Source organism: Amblyomma mixtum, chromosome 6 (assembly GCF_055824585.1).
Source record: "Amblyomma mixtum isolate Tamu chromosome 6, ASM5582458v1, whole genome shotgun sequence".
NCBI classification, from domain to species: Eukaryota; Metazoa; Arthropoda; class Arachnida; order Ixodida; family Ixodidae; genus Amblyomma; species Amblyomma mixtum.
In genome coordinates, this window is record NC_143017.1 from 105,129,543 (window position 1) to 105,149,241 (window position 19,699).

Sequence of the window (19,699 nt, forward strand, 5' to 3'; positions counted from 1 at the left end):
CGTCTCTCCAAAATAGTGTTTATGCCTATTTATTTATTTGTAATGAGGCGGCCCCCAACAGCCAAAGGCCCACTGCAATGGTGTACGCGGTGATGAATACACTTAAATACAAATGAATACAAGAAAACAAGAAGTAAATAATAAATGACTGAGAAACCAACAACAAGTTCTGAGGCCGAAGAGTCCTGCAAGCCGCAGCTGAAAGCGGCGACGTCGCGATGAAATATATCAAGGCCGTGTGCCAACACAGAGCTGTATAGACTCATCATTCGCACAATGGGGCTCAGGTTGCACGGAAAAGCATAGAAAAAACGCGTTTCTGGTAGAGTCCGTCCAGGTAGGTGATAGCTTTTCCTAAGGACACAGTGGTCTATCAGGTCAAAAGACTTGCTGAAATCAACATGAACGCCGTCAATCTGTTTCTCGGCACGATACTGCAGCAGCAGCACTGATCAAGAAACTGGCAAGGTTAGTCTTAACGTTGCGACCAGTTCGGAAGGCATGCTGATAGCCCTGAAGGGTGCTCCTGAAGACGACAGTAGAGTGGGAGGGAAAGATAGTCACTATAACATAGTATTTAGCGAAACAGCAGTGCAAAGACGCGAGCATTCCAGGGACGCAAATCTGAAAATGCGAAACCTCCACTCACGCTATAGCCTTGCGCCATAAATTACTGCAAAGCAGTTAGGCCAATGCTGCAGCGTTCAGTTTGGTCTGAACGCGGATATGAGCTATGTGTGTCTTATCCGATGGCTGTAGATGTTAAACAACTCAGGAACTTGAATTGTTGCGAGTAGCACCCACTTTAAAGTACATTTAAGTCATTAAAAGACACTTCTCCCACCAACAGCGTCCACATAGGAAAGTTATCAGACCAAGTACTAGAAAACGCGCTGTCTTTCTCGCTGCGATGCGGGCGCGCCGCCTATAAGTATGAGCGCGCGTGGTCAAACGCTTCTAAGATGCAAAAAGATTACTACATACCAAAAGAAAAGCAAAGCTCCTTCTGCTCAGAAATCCGACCACTATATCAAGTGCTTCTGACGACTTCCTTTCATAAAAGGCGTCGTCCTGCAATAAAAAGTAGAAAAATGCGAAAAAGTGAGCAGTGTCAGCACAAGTTACGTAAGTTTTCGTACGCATCATCGATAGCACGTGCACCTCGCATGCGTGGAAAAGGCGTCAGAGTAAGTAAAACAGGGCTCCGAAATTAAAGTGCTCTGAGAAGCAGCCTTGTCACGAAGGGACATGGACTGTGCACGCGGCCGTGCATTGGGGCTACGTTCGTATGCGAAAGTAGTGTTCCGAAGTAGCAGTGCTTCGAACTAATTGTTTTATTAATTCATATTCCATTCTGCTTTGATCGGACTGGTGTCGTGTGCGACGCAAGCAATTTTTAGTTCTCAGACGTGACGCAACGGCTTCCAAAGAATTGGTCCACAGAACTGGTACATCTTGACCGAAAAGAATATAATTTGCAAAATTTTGAGCATTAGAATTTATTTCTTGGCATTTTGTTAACTTTACCCAAACCTTCGACAACATTAATCACTGTATTATTTTTAAAAAATTAAACCATTAGGGCATTCGGGGACATACCCTTAGTATGTTAATAAGTTACCTCTGTCACAGAAAGCAATTTGTTCAAGTACATGATCTAGTACCTAATCAGAAAGCAATAGACTTGAGCGTCTCTTAAGTGAGCATCCTTGGTCCCTTACTCTTTATAAATAAATGGTATAGTTTCTATCTCAGCCGACCTAAAGTTCATTTTATAGGCAGACCTCCTGTGCCGAAACATTCATTAAAACAAATAGAGCCTTAAAGACTGACAGCCTAGACTGACAGTAATCATATTACTATTAATATGAAAAAAAAACGAAAGCGGTTATTTTTCACCCTAAGGGTAAGCAACTAACTATACCGGACATGACACTGCATTCAAATCCACAAAGATTGAGGTAGTTGAAAGCATCGAAGTATTGGGTGTGTATTTCTCTAAGACGTTGCAGTGGGATGACTACGTAAATAATATTATGCAGGAATCATATTAGATAACTGGTATACTCAAACGAAATCGTCACGTCTTTCCAACGTCCGCAAAGCTAGCTGTTTACTAATGGTTATTGCAATCCTATATAAGTTAATCTCGCTTAGTGTAGGGCTCAACGACAGAAAAAAAAATTGCTAGTCTCTTAAGATTGTAGAAGATTTTACGTGTCATTACTGATGTGCCCATTTTACATTCCCGTGCAGAAATCTTCAAAAGGCTCCATATTCTGTAACCTATAACCAATGTGTATCAATATAAACTCCGGCAGAAATAGACGTTTGAGAATTTAATTTCCAGGACCTGAAAGCGTTGTTTTATTGATTAACTCGTATGTTTCCAATACACAACACGCGCTTCACGAAGAGAACTATTTATCCGGACAGTCTGCCACTGCTCTATTAGAAATGTATTTGTGGGGAACCTGTGGTTGAATTGTACTGCGAACCCTTCTGTTGATTTAATATGTAAAAGTGCCACGTTTTTTTTTCTGTGCTGCTTCGTTGCTGTCAATGCCAAAGTGACCAAGATTTCTTTCAAGCCGTAATGAAAGGGCTTTTCTTCTTGGCCCCTTTCACAATGTGTATGTCATGTTGTGCAGAGCAAATAAAAATTTCAATGAATGAATGAACAAATGAATGAAAATCGCAGAAAGCATATTCCCAGCAAAGTCGCCGAGTCGGTCTCCCTAACTGATCGCTGAAGCTTCCTGAATTACCGAATTCCAGCTCGCGACACAAGCCGCTGTACTCGCTTCATTGTTCTTTTTATTTCGCAGGTTCTGCTTAGCAGCAACAACGGAAGCTGCGCAGCATCCAGCAATTCTTCAGTGTGTGTAATACCTCAATTCGGTGAGAAGGTCAGTTCAGAGGCTGTGCCGGGAACTGCAGTTCTGCTACGCACCTTCACAAAACGAGCCTAGCCACCGTTGTTAAGAGCGGGCAGTGTTATGAGTTTGGCCTGTGACGTTACATCAGCTCTATAGCTCTGTACCACCAGCTATAGCACTCGTCCTATGTCCCTCTCATGTTTTTGTTTCGGTCGCGTTGAGCCCCGCTCCAAAATCTCGGCTAGCCCACACTTCCACCTTGTTCTATATAGATTGCGCATTGCTGGCACGGTTTGTGTCACACACAGCGCGAGTTTCCCCGCCGAGCGTCCACTCACGAGCCTGTCGTCGGAGAGGCCGATGACGAGCGCGTAGGCGCTGACGTCGCGGAAGTTGCGGGCAGCGACCTCCAGGGGGCAGCGGCCGGTGTCATTGATGAGAGCCACAGCGCCGGTGAGGTTTATTCCGCGCAGTGGCCGGCAGCCGTCCTGGGCCACCATGGTCGCCACCCGCACGCCTTCCTGGGTGCCCAGCACGCAAGCGTTGCGACTTTATTGAAAACCATGAAGATATCGGGTGGGCCGATAAAAAACCAGCTTGAATGGGTTGACAGAGGTAGACGCGCCCTACGGAATCTTGAAAGTAGCACCGTGTTTTATTCGCATGCCTGGACAAGGCGACAAAACAGCCTGAGGGCACTTACAGGGGAAAAAAAAGCAAGCACAAATCACAGTGACAAAACAAAATGAGCGGTGTCTAGCGATTCTTGAATTCGAACACATAATTTAGAAAGTATATCAGCACATTTTGCGACCGTAATTTGTATGCGTTTTTGAAGTAAACCCCATTAAACCAGTGGTAGAGAGAGGGTGTGGTATATGGTCCTTGGCGATCACAAAATGAACAAGGGAGGGGAAAACCTCAGGTTGCTTGAGCCAACGTTTCGACAAGGGGACTTGTCTTCGTTTGGGCAAAGCGTTCATCATTGGCAGGGATTAAATAGGGCCTTCGCTCCGAGGAGGAAGGCCCCGGGGGTGGGGAAGGAAAGTGGTGTGAGAGGGGATGCGTGTCAGGAAGGGGAGGGAGGTGAATCTTGATTCGTTAAGCTGCAACAGTGGAAAAACTTATATCCGGGGGGTGTGTAATGAACAAAGGCTTTGAAGGGGCTGCGACGGGGGGGAGACGCTGGGTGGACCTGGAAAACTCAGATAAGAGGATTAGTCAGCGTGCTACAGGGAAATGAGAACGAGGCACAAAAAAAATAAAAACAAACTGTTGACATTTCAAGGACTGAATTATTTTGTCTAATATACCTAAGGGTTGGAGATTTAGGCTTTTATTTCTCAAGATTTTGGCGGGCTTTTTTGTTTTTACAGTTTTTTTTCCGCCAAATATAATTTTCTGCGGGTGGATTAGTGCTTTTTCTTTCGGTGTATATTGCAGAAGGAAGTTCACGGTATTTTCCGACGAATATCATTTTCTGTGGAGGCTGCATTATATATTTTTTCGGTGATATAACGTCGCTTTCCTATGCTGTCAAGTGTCACTCAGAATTTATATTGGCCTTTATTCAGCGCGAGCGGTCACTTTTCCATTAATTAGCTCATAAATGGTCGTAATACTTGAGTTGCGTCTGAAAACGGAAGTTCTACCGCGATTTAAAAAAGTAACTAAAGCTAAATTCGGACTCCCCTATTGAAAAATGCAAATATGATTGAATGGGTCAGCAAATAGGATTGGCAGCAGCGGTGCAACTGCCGCTGAGCAGTCGTGGCAGCCAGAACATGATACTTTCGTGGCGCATGTCCATGCCCTATTGAAAAATGTGTATAGGTTTGAATTTATCAGCTGATCGGATTATGGCACATTTCGTTTGGTTTTATAGGTCTAGCGTCCCAAAATGACTCAGGCTAGGAGAGACACCGTAGTGGAGGGCTCCGGATAATTTCGACCACCTGTGGTTCTTTAACGTGCACTGACATCGCACAGCGCTCCAAAATCGCGGGTTCTATTCAGCCCGCGGCGGTGGCATTTTGATGGAGGCGAAATGCGAGAGGCACGTGCACTGTGCGATGTCAGTATACCCGTTAAAGAGTCCCAGGTGGTCAAAATTATCTGGAGCCCTCCACTACGGCATCCCTCCTAGCCTGAGTTGCTCTGGGACGTTAAACCTATAGAAGTAAAGCAATTGTGTCATAATCCTATTCGCTGACTCATTCAAACCAATGCACATACTACAATAGTGTGGTTTCGCATTGGTGTTCTTACATGCAGTTTAAACCTACTTAATCAAGTAAGTGCCGTAAGTTACTGTGACAGTGAAGTGAACAAAAAGCATTTAGCCTGCAGACGGCGAAGACATGGAGCTTCCCAGTCTGCAGGGGCAAATGAGGTTCAACAGTGCCACCGCCTCAGCATACCTCTGGCTTCCGTTCTTGGTTATTTTCTCCTTTGAGTGGAACTCCTACTCAGTAACCAATTAGCTGTGGTGTGCATGTCAGGAATGCTGACCTTCTTCGGCAAAAACCAAATTTAAGAAATTGCATTGTACATGTTTTTATCATTTTTTTTTCGATTTTAACCGAAAAGTCCAACTTGTATTTACAACATATTAAGAGTAGAGTTTCATACATTCGAGGAGGGGGGGGGGGGGGGGGGGGGGGACGGTGGAGGCGGGGGAGGCGACGCCATGTTCCGCAAAGAGTGGTTCGGTATGTTTCAATTCCGGAGCATTGGCGGCGTAGTCCATACATAAAGCAATAACTGAGCATAGAAGCCCCCCATAAAGCGCGGACAGAGACAGATACATGCATTGGCATTGCTCCTTAAACGCAATGCCGCACGAAGTTTTCAGGCACTTGCTTTCGTCAAATGTATATAAAACGCGAATTATCGCCGGACGCAGTATTAGGCGCCATTTGCGCTGCCCTATATAATCGATTGTGGCACGTTTCTCACTCCTACTTTCTCAAATTTGTGCGCAGCACAGTAAACACCATCATTTCATCTTGCCAGAGAGGGCGAGAATTCTGGAGAGTTCTTTTTTTTTAGATCTATAGTCCACATGCGAAATGGCAAAACAATAGCAAACGAAACTCATGCACTGTGCAAGCTTGAATATGAGAGCCAAGTTCTTTTTCTTGAATGTGCAATGCGCAGATAAACAACAGTAAATTCCTTACGCAGCATGCAGGTACTTACCGCCTTCGACTTATCAAGTGGCAGCGTCTTGAACGTAGGGTAGTAGCTCAGGCAGAATGGAATAATCTTCTCGTTCGTCATCAGGTTCAGGACTCCGAATTTGTGGGACTTGCTCTTTATAACAACGAAATGGAGAAAATTCACTGGTTAAAACAAAGCCAGAGTCGTGGCTAGCTGATAGCAGAACGCATAAGAGTCAAGAGCCATCCAGTGCAAGCGCCAAAAGTGCTCTTCAAAAGTGCACCTTTCATTAATTCATTCATATTTGAATTCATATTTAAATTCAATGAACGGGGCATTTAATGTTTCAGTTATTAGTATTACAGAAGGTCATCCCGAAGTAAAACCTGGCCTCCTGTTCGAGAGCGCAAAATTAGAGTAATTCCACTACAAGGCAATTAGAGTATACACAAAGTACAGGAATGAAAAGCGTAATCAATCGTTTCAGTCTACTTCGAATGGGTGCTTGAAAATTTTTTGCTGCTCTTCAGTTTGCTTCAGGTGAAGCGATGGACAACACGACTGAAACAACAGAATCATCTCCGAATGGTGACTCTTTATACGGCATTAGTCTCCTTTTAACAGAAGCCCAATGCAAGTAACATTTCTGCCTTTTAGTTAGTTTGTTTCTAAAGGGAAGAGTGGTTGACAGCACGCCCTCTTCTATTCTCCGTGAAAACTTTTACTTCTTAACTATTTAAGATTTGTGCACGTGGTTTTACCGAGCTTGGTAACCTCCGAAAAGCCCAAATGAGTAAAGCAAATACTTGTATTTTCCAGGGTGAAGAACCTCCATTTTGCTGCAAGTACGCTAAGGCGAGCACAAAGTTTGTCCCGAAGATCAGGTTTGGACAATTCGAAGCTAAACTTTAGCGCCATAGAGCTCGAGGTGTGTGTTTCTCAGTCCATGTCCTGTGAGTTAGCGCTGTGCTATTTTCCTAATGTATCCCCAACTAGTCAAACATTCCACACCTGTTAAAAGCTAAATCTCGTCACTCCCATGGACCTGGAGCCTGGAGACACACATGCTTTAAGCAGACCCTTTACTGAAAAGCATCCTTTAGTGTATATATTTAACTTCCTACAAGACTCGCTTTTTTTCTTGAAGCTTCACCAATAAACGAACTGCATCTTGTCCGACTTCCTAAGCTCTCTTGCAGATGTTGCCCTTACCTGTGACACTGATACCAGCGAGAGGAGTACCAGGACCACCATTGCTGAGCGGGAGCCAGTGGCAGCGATGGCCTGATGTGGTCGAGATCGGGAGGACGGCATCCTCTTCGTTAGAATCGACCACGCAGCTAAGTCCTGGTCAGTCGCTGCAACAAGCTGACGACGATTGTTCAGCAGGAATGCTATGCAACGGACAACCCTCGAGGTCAACCGCTGCTGCTCAGCAGTTGTAAGCGATGAACGTGGCCTGCGCAAGGAGATCCCGCAGATTGTCGAGGAATCAACTGTTGTCGCTCAATTCGGGTTCACCGAGGCAGCCGTCTTTACACAGCCGTAGCCGTCTTCAAGACAGACGCGGGAGGTATTCGGTACGAGGCTAAAGGAATGCGCCAAAAATAGCAATGGCAGCCGGCGAACAAAAACCTTAGCTTCGCAGCAACTGTCCCTGGCACTCTAGCGGCGAGAATAGAGACCATCTAGATCCACATACTGCTATTCTATTCATGTTGTGCACGCCAAGAGGACAACATTGTTGTAGAATAATGCTTTGTCAGCACCCTTTTTATTAATTACACTTTATTGAATTTGCTGACTCCTGGTATCAAAATCAAATTGTGTTTGTGCTTAGCATTCTCTACTCATACAATCATGCATCATCATCGTCGTCGACATCATCAGCCTAACTACATCCCTCGTGCAAATGGGAAGGCCTCAAATCAAGATCAAGCACGCCCACTGCAGGAGAAAAGCCTCACTCACTGGATAGCTGCGGCCATGCTGTTCCCGAGAAACCTCCTTACCTCATCCGCCCAGCAAACACTACGACCCCCCTGCAACCGTCGGTCACCTTCCCTTCGCATTAACCCATTAGGGACCAAGAAAAATCTAACAGAGGGATTTTCTTCATTTTTAGCGCATAATACTCTCATATAAAGAAAAAAAGAATGCTGAAATTTCGTCACGATTGCTTTATTCCTTCCAGAGGTTACACAGGTGTACTTTTTATAGTACACTGGGCCTTCCCCATAGCACATGTGGCTACTTCACTGCATTCCTATTGGTGGCGTGAATGTTGTTATTATGTCTGCGATTTTTACGCAGAGTGCTATAACACTTCTTGCAGGCCCTCATGAATATTTTCTGGCTATACTGGCACCGCAGTTATCCTACTTTGCACGGAAAGGTTTCTCCTTTTCAAAGAAGCATCAGATACGTTTGAGCCAGAGTGTCTTCGAACCGCTGGTTACTGCATGTCAAGGTGTAGATAATAATGAGTAATGTTCTTACCAAAGCAAAAATAGTCAGCAGCAGGCTCGTCTCTAGCAATTTGGCAGATTGTTCAGGCTTTCACAATTGCAAAGTTGAGCTTTGGTGTCAACAACCACTATCACGTTTTGTCCCTGATGCTGATATACTGGCAGTAGATGGCTTGATGCGAATGGTCAACACCTGCCATACCACTGTTGTAAAAGGAAAGGAGTTTTGGCTTTAAAAAAAATCTGTTTTTCTTGTGCTATAGGCAACCACCACTCTACAAAACACGTAGGCTCACTGCTGTTATAGTTGCAAGCCATATTTACTATACTGTTGATCGTAGACTTCAATAAAAGCTTATAACCTATATTACTAAAGCAAGAATCGATGTTTCATGGCTGCTTCTATTTCATCGCTTTCTTTGGCCCGAGTGGACACTTCCTAAACCCGTTTTGGCGAACGGTTCCTCTAGCCCTAAATTCCTCCCAGTGGAGCGTTACAAGAATGTCTAGAGAGGTAAAAAAATTACAAAAAAAAGATGAAATGGTCACTAAGCGTTGAAATCACCTCAGGTGACGACAGGACAACACGCGCTTCCAAAAGTTTCATTTCTGAACTCAAGTACTTTCCGCAGACGGTGTGAATGGCATAACAGCAACTGCCTGCTCTGCAGAACCTTCAGTTCTTATAACCAAACTTTATTACAACCAATTAAAATCATACCATCATCATACTGAAGACCGCTAGCGGCAAGTACAGCAGCCTCCGAGGCCTTGCTGAACAGCAAAAGTGATTTTTCCCAAAAATTGGAAGGAACCATAAGATCTATGAACTGGAATAAATAGGCGCCGTTCTGCACACAGGAAGACCCAGTGTACTATAGAAAGTACAGCTGCATATAAATCATTGCAGAGCAAAAAACGCCAAAGTTACGGGACATTCAAAGCATCCGTTGTTTACTTTCGTGTTTCGTGCTGCTCTATACTTGAAACTAGCGTAATATGTGCATAAATGCGGCCGTGAGAAAATTATAATCAAGCAACTACCGGTGCAGTTCGTGGGAAACAAACATCCTGAAATTTCACCACGGAAAGCTGACATACTGAGCAGAGGAAGTGCGCCGAATTAGTTAAGGGTGGTTGGCCAATCCCCTGTTGACAAAAGCATGTCCTACTTGAAAAGAAAATTCCAGTGTTTGGTGGTGAAATTATTAAAAAATTAACTGTACTTTTAAAAGTACGCTGGGCGCTAATGGGTTAAGTGCTATGCACATGCTCATTTCTTCTTCTGGATTTCAGCCAGAGTAATTAATTCGGGTTTGTTCTCTGACCTACTCCGCAACTTAAGCAAAATAAAGCTGTAAGGTCGTTGTTGTATCTGGTCTTCTTCCTCTTCATAATGGCGCGTGTACCTTGTGACCTAAAACCCGGCTGCTCTCAGCTTTATACGGGCCCCCATAAGATAAATACTGCAAGCGGAGTCAAGCTACAGCCTTCAGAGTTTGAAAACGCAAAGCTTAACCCCTACGCCATAATGGTTTTTCCCCCTCCAGATCGCAGATGGCAACGACCCGTTTCCATGAAATGCTTCCTTTCTGCATACCATCACCCCGACCCCGCCCTGCAGAAGTTCCCTCTACACTGCGAAAGTATAGCGCTATTCTTTCCTTTCACCGCTATCGTCCTCAGCTTAACAGAGAATTATTTTTTGCTCCCTTCATCTGTCATCAATCCAGTGCGGTCGCGGAATGCATCGTACAGCAAGGTGTGCTTTTGGACTAGTTGGTAATTCATGTTTGACACAAAGAGCGACAAAAACACAAGGACGAGTGAACACGACAGACAAGAGTCTTCACTCGTCATTGTGGCTTCTGCTCGTTTGGTGTCATCACACGGCTAGCAGCACTTTTTATTGTGCTCCAGAAAAGGGTCAGAAGTTCAGTGCATGAGCAAGACACGACCACATAGCGCCCAGTCGCTAGAGCGACAGCGTGGATAAATACCGACTGAGTGAAATGAGGTTCATTTTAAAAAACTGGTTATAATGCCGGCGCAAAACATTTGAAAGGGCCCTTTTAAAGGACGCTAGATGAAGTGAAGGAAAACGAGGTTTGAGGAACAAGGCGGCAGAAAATGACGAAGATGAACCGCCATCCGCGCTCCCTGCTGGCACTTCACAAACGAAGAAAAAGCTCGCTGAATACCGCAAATAACTATCCTAGACAAGGAACATGTACAGCTATGAGTGCGAGGCGGCGGCATCGAAAAGTGTGCTATTCTCAAGAGCTGGCTAGGCAACCACATACATCTGGAAGCCGTCGCCTTATGATCCTAGCTCCCATTCCACCGCAAGATGTTGCGAGAGAGTGTTACAGTACAGGTGGCCTGGCGCACCCATACCAATACGAGGTTGCTTGAAAAGATTGCCATAAAAATCAACATTTATTGAAGTGTTCTCAGGAAAACGACTCGGGTGTTGAGACGAGAACACGGGTACAATTGACACGAGAAAACACGCGGCTAAAAGTTTGCAGGAAGTTTTTCTGACGACAAGCTCGTAACGTTCAACGGTATCGAGGCGCAGCGGGGTACAGCGTGGCTGGCACATAGGGCGTCGGAAGGCCCATCCTGGACGGCGCCCACGCCGCAGCCGGGAAGGGTTGCGCGGAGAGGAGAGCCGGCCGCGGCGGTGCCGCGACCTGCGGCGGCGGCTCACTGGCTGGCCCTGAAGGAGGCTCCCTAGGTTGATCCTGGTCGTCACCGGACCGCTTACTCTTGGCTGTGTCCGCCGGTGGCTCGGGCTCCTCCTCCGACGGGCTGGGCGTCGTCAGCTGCGGCAAGGCGCTACGGCGTGAGAGGCTGAATAGGGGCTCGGCCACGAGAGGCCTTGGAGAGGCCTTGGATAGTACGTAGGTGTGAGGTTAATGCCTCCAACACGGTAGTTAACGCATTCGGATTAACTTCTACAACCCAAGGTTCTTAAACGTGCATTGTTAGCGGGCAGTACACGGGAATATTTGCATTTAGTCTCCGTAGGAATGCAGACGCAACGACCAGGTTTCAACTCCGCGACCTTGTGCTCAGCAGACGAAGGCCACGGTCACTAAGCTTCTTCGGTAGGAACAATACGAGTGGCTTTTGACTACCGTTACTTTCATATCACTGTTGCAGCTAGTGTCCCCCGTATTACTTCATAATTACTTTCTGCCATCAGGCAAAGCCATCAGGCAAAGTCTGCGGACAGGGCTTTTTTATTCGCTCCAGCTGCTTAGCACGTGTCTCTTTGCCTACTTATGAGCTTGCACACGATGCCTACCTTTACGCCGTACCAGATGTCCCGAAGTTCGCCGCGATACCAAGCAATACCAATGACTGGAATCAGCGTTGTGGGAACCAGATAGAGCAGCGCAGGCTGGGCCATCTTCATGATGTACAGACCAACGAAAGTGATCACGAGGCCTAGTCCGTAGGCTGCGGAGAGACCGTTCACGATATCGGTAGCGTATGCAGGCGACCACCCCAGGCTCGGCACCCGCATGAGTGACTGCACCTACCGATCACGCTGGTAACGTAATAAAGACGGCCCTGGGTCGCTATCAAGTCGAAGCCGTGCACGTACGCCACCAGAAAACCTGTTGCCATCGCAAGAAAACATGAGAACCATATGTATTGAAAGATTGGGATGTCAGTCGTTATGCATTCTGCAGGAATGGTTTTTCTGGTCTTCTTTTTTTTTTTTTTTGAAGCACACGCGAAAAACGGGAGCCAGAAATGCGTACCAGAAACGGGTGTTAGTTTCTCGCTTTTGTCGTCAAATGAAAACCGTGTATTTTGGGATGTTCCTGCAGCGTGTCGGAAAGCATGAAAGCATGATAAGTCTTTCGAGACAAACAGAATCAGAAGCCAGCTAGTCCTTAAGGTCTAAATTCATTTCTGTTCTCAGAGGGCGCCATTACCTAACGGAAGTGCAGGCTTGTGGCTATGCTCTGTTCTAGCCTGAATAGTTTTACGCCTTGCACGCGTCCATGCGTCTGCTCCTGTCAGCTTCGGCGGATACGAAATCGTTTGCACGCGCTTTGTCTATGGACACTGTTGACAATGCGGGGGAAGGAAATTAGAGAGAAGTGGACAGAGAGGGGATGAAATATGCAGAGATGGGACTTCCGCGAGCGTTCAAGGCCAAGAAGTCAGCTACGAAACACGGCTAGGCCCCGTGCGACTTCGGGCATGGGCATAGCCTGAGTCGCTTTGCGATGTCAAACCCCATTAACCAAACCAACATCAGGTCTATACATGCTCAGCTCTTTGGCGCTGCGACATGCCAAACACCTGAATTCCTACAGGCGCCCATGCGGTGTTCATACATGATCCCTGTGTGTGCGGTTGCTACAGATCAAAGAGACCTCTTTAGCGAATCGGGTAAACCTATACAACGCTGCGTCGGCATTGTCTCCTGAAGAAATTTGCCTCGCAAGTTTGCTCGCGAAAACGCTACACAGATGTTTGATGCGAACGCGAGAGCGCCGTTGCGTCCTGACCGCAACAATTTTGTTGGGACAAAATGCCATTACGAGAATACTGCTCGTGTGCTCAAAGAAATAGCTATTTCTAGAAAGCGTCCACGCAAGGTCTATATTAAAGAAAAGCAAGTCGTGAGGGAATACAAGGTGGGAAATGCTTGCGCCTGTTTTGTTTGCCATCTTATTATCAGAACTGGAGGGTGTTTTATGTGAATTAACATCAAGGGTCACTGCAAGCTGCGAGCCCCCTCCGTTGTTTTGAACGGAAATAATCTCAATTTGAATTTGAATTTGAACTTGAACTGCGGCCTCAGGTTTCCAAGAAAAAGTGTATTTGAACAATGTCAAGGTAGCCTGCGGTTAGGTAGCCCGAGCGAGTAGAGCTGTGCACAATATAGTTTGCAGAATTCCCTCGCAAGAATGCGAACTCTTATCAACCATTAGGCGTGAACTAGCAAAGAGCGTGCTGAAAGAAGGCAAGCAAGCAGTGCCATTTAGCCTATAAATGCATTCCCGCTGCAAGGAAGGAAATGCTGATCACCTGGGATGAGGATGTCGCCGAACCCGAGCACTGAGTACTGCCCGGAGCACGCAGCTATGTCCTCGTTGCCGAAATGCGGCACTCGCATGACCATGGGGATCTGCTCTTGGCTGCCGCCACCTCGAGCCACCTCCACCATGATGCTGTCACCATACTAAAAAAATTGGCAGTGGTTTAGCTCTGGTTAAACCTGGAGGATTGCGAAAGCAACGGGGGGGGGGGGGGGGGGGGGGGATGGAGCGCGCGCGGCGGCGGCCACGCGCGCGCGGTGGTACACAGCGACGGCGGCGGCAGGCCAGCTGTGCGCCATGTGACGTGACTGCTCCTCGCGCATGCGCAGTATGGCCTTTCTTCGGCTCCGCGAAATGGCTCGGCGACTAGCGTAGTGTTGCGTTCGCAACAAAAAGCGAGAAAATTTGGATGATGCTTCGTCGCTGGAAATCTTGGCCTGCTGCATTTAGCAGTTGTAGTTGCTTCCAAGAGTGATCTGAATGTCTGTGCCATTTTTGCTACTTTGCATTTTTATCTACACGGAAACGTACATACGACATAACCGTGCTCTCGATCACACGATCAATGAGTTCTCTAGCTGCAGAAATCCCTGAATATCACCGTTTGCGAGCTCCGGCTTTAGCTATGGACGGTACACTGCGATTGAAGTTGTATTACACTTAACAGCTCCGCGCAGTTCATTTCGCTGCAAGCAGTGATGCGACATTCGAGGCACTTTTTAAGAGCTGAATAATTTAGCGAGTTGGATTTTGAAAATAAGTCTGTGGCAAGTTTTCCCAACATTCCAAGAGGGAGTTTCTCACGAGCTCTGCCGGTCCCTGTGATGTGGCTTGCTGAACACCTTTGAGATTACAGAAGTGGGCCTCAATCTGCACCTCTGTGGCCTCTGATTCAGGACTGTAATTCATTTCACGCATGGTCATTTTATTTCTCTGCTACAGGCTTTACCCACTTTCGCAAAGCATTGACCATTTAGTGAATTAAAGAGTTGTAATACGCAACGGTAATTTTGGCGCTATGCGTCTAGGCACACAACCAATGTACAGAGCGAGTACTAAGTCTAATATGCGCGTCTTTTACCCCTCAGCAGGCATACAGTACCAAGATAAAGAGAAAATTTAGAAAAAGGATAAAAACATGATAATTAAACACATAGAGACTGTTCGACAGCCGTGCAAATCATGTGTCACAAGCACAACTTTTTATGATTATTAAGCTTGCATAAAATCATTCACAACAAATTCGCTTAACTCCATAATTGTCATCCATGTGACTTCAGCACGATTATGAGAAAGAAAAGTTTTATGTGAATGATTCTGCGCGAAGCAGAACTCATGCGCTTTAATGCATGTGTAGCTTACCCCGGAAGACTTCGCAAAGCTGCCGGTCTGGTTATGAGGCATCGTTTTCTGCAAACAACAAGCAAACGCACAAAAAGGAAGCGCTAAATCCTTACCACAATTTAGTTAGAAAATCTTGAATGAGATGTGAAAGTCTGCACAACGAAAACTTAAGAATACGCAACTTCAAAATGCATGTCAAGAGGCAGCCTCTGGCGTTAAACAGACTCCGAAACTAGATTATTCCATAGCGATTCAAATTTTCAACCTTGAACGCTACGTTGTCTCTGGGCCGGTGGTATTATAGCGCCACTCTCGAGATAAGCATTTGATCTAACTTTTTTCCTATCCTCACGATGTCAGCACAGACGAAAAAAAATCCCACTAAAAGGACGCAGGCCACTATTGCTCAAGGCCAAACTGCATTAACGAGTCCGTTGGTGTTACACTGGTTGTAGGGTTTGTCACAAAGTTTCAGGAACATGTCAAGCAAAACAGCCGCAAAGCTAACACGCAGCTTTATCTGTCAATGATCCCGACGACAGAACATCGACGCCATGCCAACTCGTTCCCCAGACAAGCTGTCTTAACTGCGCAACAGCCGAGTCCAAGGTCAGTAAGTCGTTGGCGTTAAATAACGCGTCATGAAAGCGCGCAAGTCACTATTTATTCTGTGTATATATTAATGCGTAAGCATTGTATGGCTCATCGGCAACTAAACACGGCATTGTTGTCAGCAGCAATGGTCCGTAAACTCCAATGACGTCACCGTGGTCTCACAAGACGTCAGCAGTAGACCATAAGACAGTAATGGGTGATGATAAGCAACGAAGCAAAGACATTAGACAAGCCAGAAGTTAGCGATAGTGATATATAGTGACAGTGCTAGTTTTGGAATGATAAAGGACGTTACTGAATAATGATGAGTCTTTAGTGATGACGGGAATGATTGATAAAGGCCTTTAGGTTGAAGGCCTTAATTATAAATGTTTTTAGGTCAAGGGTCTCTATGACAAAGTCCTTTAATGTAAAGGTCTTTGGGTCAAAGGATGCTTTCGCATTCACAGCGCGTAAGGCACCTAATTGCCCACTATAACTTTATCACCTCTGCCTTATTTATTTGCGAGATAAAGCAAAGAGCAACACCTAAACTTCCTGAAGCTCTAGACATTCCCTAAGACTTGATGTTCGGCTACTGTTTTGTTTGCTGTGATGTAAGCATAATAGCGCCTATTCTTCAGATAAGTACAGATAGAAGTTGAGACGACACGAGCGGTGTGACAAGAACGCTCTTCCTATCTCGCCGGCTTCCGTTAGAGCTTGTCTGAACAATTAACGCTTGTTAATATGCACAAGGTACACTCACCGGAAGCAAGTAGGGCGTGATGAAGACAAAAAAAATATCGTAAAAGAAGAGTAGGACCAGCAAAGTGCAGATAACCTGAAAAAAGAAGCGATGACATTAAATTGTAGAGAAAAAACCCGTGACTCCATACACAGCTCGTCTACCACGGTTTCAAAAAAAAAAAAAAAGAGAAAAAACATGGAAGGAGTAAAGTTGTGGAAAACATAGGGCAACGCTGTAAGCTAGTCATGGTAATGAAAGAAAAGCGTCACCTTGAGGTTTGGCATGCGCAGGCTCTTGATTATGTAGATGCTGAAAATGATGCCCAAGAAGTCCTGCAGCAGCCAAGCCTTTGGGTCGTGCCGGATGACGACCCATGAGAAGGCCAGGCAGACAGCGAAGATGACCAGGAATACCTGGCGCACCTCCAGCGAACCGTAGAAGCAGGGAAACACGTAGCTTGGCAGCCTTCAGGAGGCAGAGATAACAATGCCTTTAAATAAACATCCCGTCCAGAGTTATCAGTCCAGGAAATAAAATCACGAAACCAACATGATCATTTTTGCATTGCGCTCATGCAGGCAGCGTGAGTGATATTTTAAATAAATGCAACTGCCAGATTAGCTCTGATATAGCTTTCTATCGATCATGGTAGTTGAAGCTATTTATCTCAACGGGGAAGGGTTCGGTCGATTTATTTTGACGTTCAGGCAGAGAGGACTTGCTTGGAGGAATGTAGATAGTGCCTTCTTTTTTTGAGGCAGAAAGACCTCGTGAGGCACGTCTTTCTGGGGTTAGATAGTGCCCTCGTCGGGGGAAAAATGTATTGTCGGTCACATAATTCCCAAGATCGGAAGGAACAACTATACGTTTCGATGCATCTTCACAGCGTCCGTGTCGCCCCCTATAGGCGCCTTCGGGGATAATGTGTAACCACCAGCTAGAGGACCCGAAGGGATATCTGGTTGCATGCGGACAGACGTGCAGGAAGAAGTCCGTAAACAGGGCCATGAAAGAATGACACAAAAATAGATCTAAAAGTATCAACAGCGTCTAATGCTGTTGCACCGCCAACACATAATGTAATTAGGTGTCCCTGTTATTTTTTTTTAAATTGCGGGGGCCATCTATCAGTATCTTTCTGTCACACGGACCAGTAGATCTTCGCTTGTTCTAATTTGATTGCGTGTTTGCAGCACTGGATAGCATGGCAACTACATTATACAAGATGTTTCACTTTTAAGAAAGTTCCTTCTAATAAATACTTCAATGTTGCCAAGCCAGCATCTTTCAGAAGATTTGCGGGCAAACGAATGAAAAGGTATACCTACCTTGTAGTGCCTATGGGCACCCTGTAGAACAAAGGCTCAAACACTCCGACGACAGCCACTGACGACGCAAGCACGAACATCCCAATAATCAGGTACACTGAAAGATGCAGTATAGGTTCCAGACAAAGCTCGTAAATTATTCCCTACACACGCTTGGTTGGAACAAAATTAGCGACTGCGCACAAGTACTTTAAAAAGAGTGGCAAAAAAATAATAGCAACTTCCTTCGAATCACGAATACTTGATTTTAGAGGCCTGCAGAAAAAGCCGTCGTATACTGGCAGGTTCACAAGGCTGCACGCTCCCGCGCTTGCAGCATCATGCGAGTTTTACACCAAATAGCCCTGAAATAAAAATGGCGTTGGGTGACAAGAAATCAAATTTCTCCACAAGCTTCACGGTGTTCCCTGCTGCCACCTCAGAGTATACATATTGACGATGATGAGTTTTTATGCAGCAAGGGCAGCTTTGGCCAAAGAGCGCAATGTCACAAGGTATTTTTCTTTACACAAGGCGGGGACAAAGACCCATCCGATTTCGTAAGCATTTAACCCAGAATAAGTAAGCGCCAGGCCAGGGGAAAGCCTGTACCCATTGGATAACCGGTCTCTGATTGTGGTAGTTTGGGGAACTCTGTTTTTCGTCACAAATGTATGTGAACGATAGTCTCACAGCTATCATTACGGAGTGCGCAGTAGAAGTAGGCGGTAGACTGGTTTGACAGGATACCGGCAAATATCTTAGGAGACCAAAGATATGATTAAAAAACGCGGAAGCATGAAAGCCTCCAACGCCACAGACAGAAAAGAAATGGCAGAGCTATTAAAGTTAATAAGCGCAAGGTAACCAACATAAGGAAGTTTATTATGGAGAGAATCGAGCATGCTCTAAACAACGGAGGTAGCCTAAAAGCAGTGAAGAGGGAACTAGGCATAGGCAAATGGCATGAATTTCAAAGCATGATCAATGACTTCACACTTGAGATAATGAATGACAGATAAGTTGTTCAATTCTGATTATAAATTAATTACTGATGCAATCCTGAACATTTTTAACACAAGCGTACTTTTCACTATAACGCTGTATCCAACCGGATTGTTTAGAGCAAAGCAATTTCTTGTGAATGAACAGTACTGATTTGCAGATCCTGATTGGTCCAGCTTCACTAATATCGGCACGCTGCTCTGCCAGTGACCTAGATTCTGCTTTGATTAATCTTCTTGCGCTTGATGTAACTGTTGCGCCAGATCGAATCACATGTAATGCAAACAATGGACTACGGTAGCCGTGTTGTTCCATGTCAAGCGTTTCACGTTTAGCTGACGAGTGGTTTTCCGAGTTAGCTTAGATCCAGGGTTGAGTGTAAAATTCTTTGTGCGATGTCGTTTTGAAATTACACAAGTGTGCCAAAGCAATGCAGGAGGCTGGTGCTCACCGACATACTGGATGAAAAGGTAGATGAATACCAAAGAGCCACACATAAACCCTACGAACAGTATAATGTATTTGGGTGTGATCTGGACGTCGACATCATCTTCCATGTCAATCTCCTCCGGCTTCTTCACCACCTCCCCAGCCTCACCGGCGCCGGGGACAGCCTGTCTAGCCTTGAAAGCATGGTAGCGGTAACTGCAAAAGAAGATAAATAGCCAACCCAGTAAAAACGCTCATATTGTTCTACTGTTTTTCCCCGAGTTACCTCTATGCCACCTTTCGTGTACGTTGAACTAACGTCGCGGGGTGACACACAGAACGGAAGTCCGGCTAGTCCCGCACGCTTCTCGAGCCGTCTCTCGTGGAGTCTCGAGCAATATGAATTTTAAGCACGACCTGCTTTTAACTCTCGTTCTCGGCGAACTCAGGAAAACGTCTTTCGAACATGTCGAACTCAAAGCGAACTTTGCGAAACTTTGCGTCCGAACAGCGACCAGCGGGTCGGGAGCGGTATCGCGCGGTGCAAGCTTTCGTAGCCTGTGCTATCGAGGCGAAGATCGAGATGCCGGCGGTACCGCCGTAAGATTCTGTGGGCTACAGTGATTCTGTCTCGCCATCGTGGCTTTACACATTGTTCGCAAGCGAAAAGAAGTGAGGGCATCGATAAAGA

General features: G+C 45.8%; 1 protein-coding gene across 1 annotated transcript; it reads right to left on the reverse strand.

The window, feature by feature from the left end:
* Positions 1–11,469: 11,469 nt before the first annotated feature.
* On the reverse strand, positions 11,470–19,192 carry LOC149339900 (signal peptide peptidase-like 2B). The gene is made up of 8 exons (XM_089550601.1): positions 19,031–19,192; positions 17,596–17,692; positions 16,537–16,732; positions 16,286–16,360; positions 14,941–14,988; positions 13,568–13,721; positions 12,061–12,138; positions 11,470–11,977 (listed from the first exon to the last, which is right to left on the reverse strand). Exons 1-8 carry the CDS (start codon positions 19,134–19,136, stop codon positions 11,775–11,777), a joined length of 957 nt encoding a protein of 318 aa, XP_089406727.1. The 5' UTR covers positions 19,137–19,192; the 3' UTR covers positions 11,470–11,774.
* Positions 19,193–19,699: the final 507 nt, after the last annotated feature.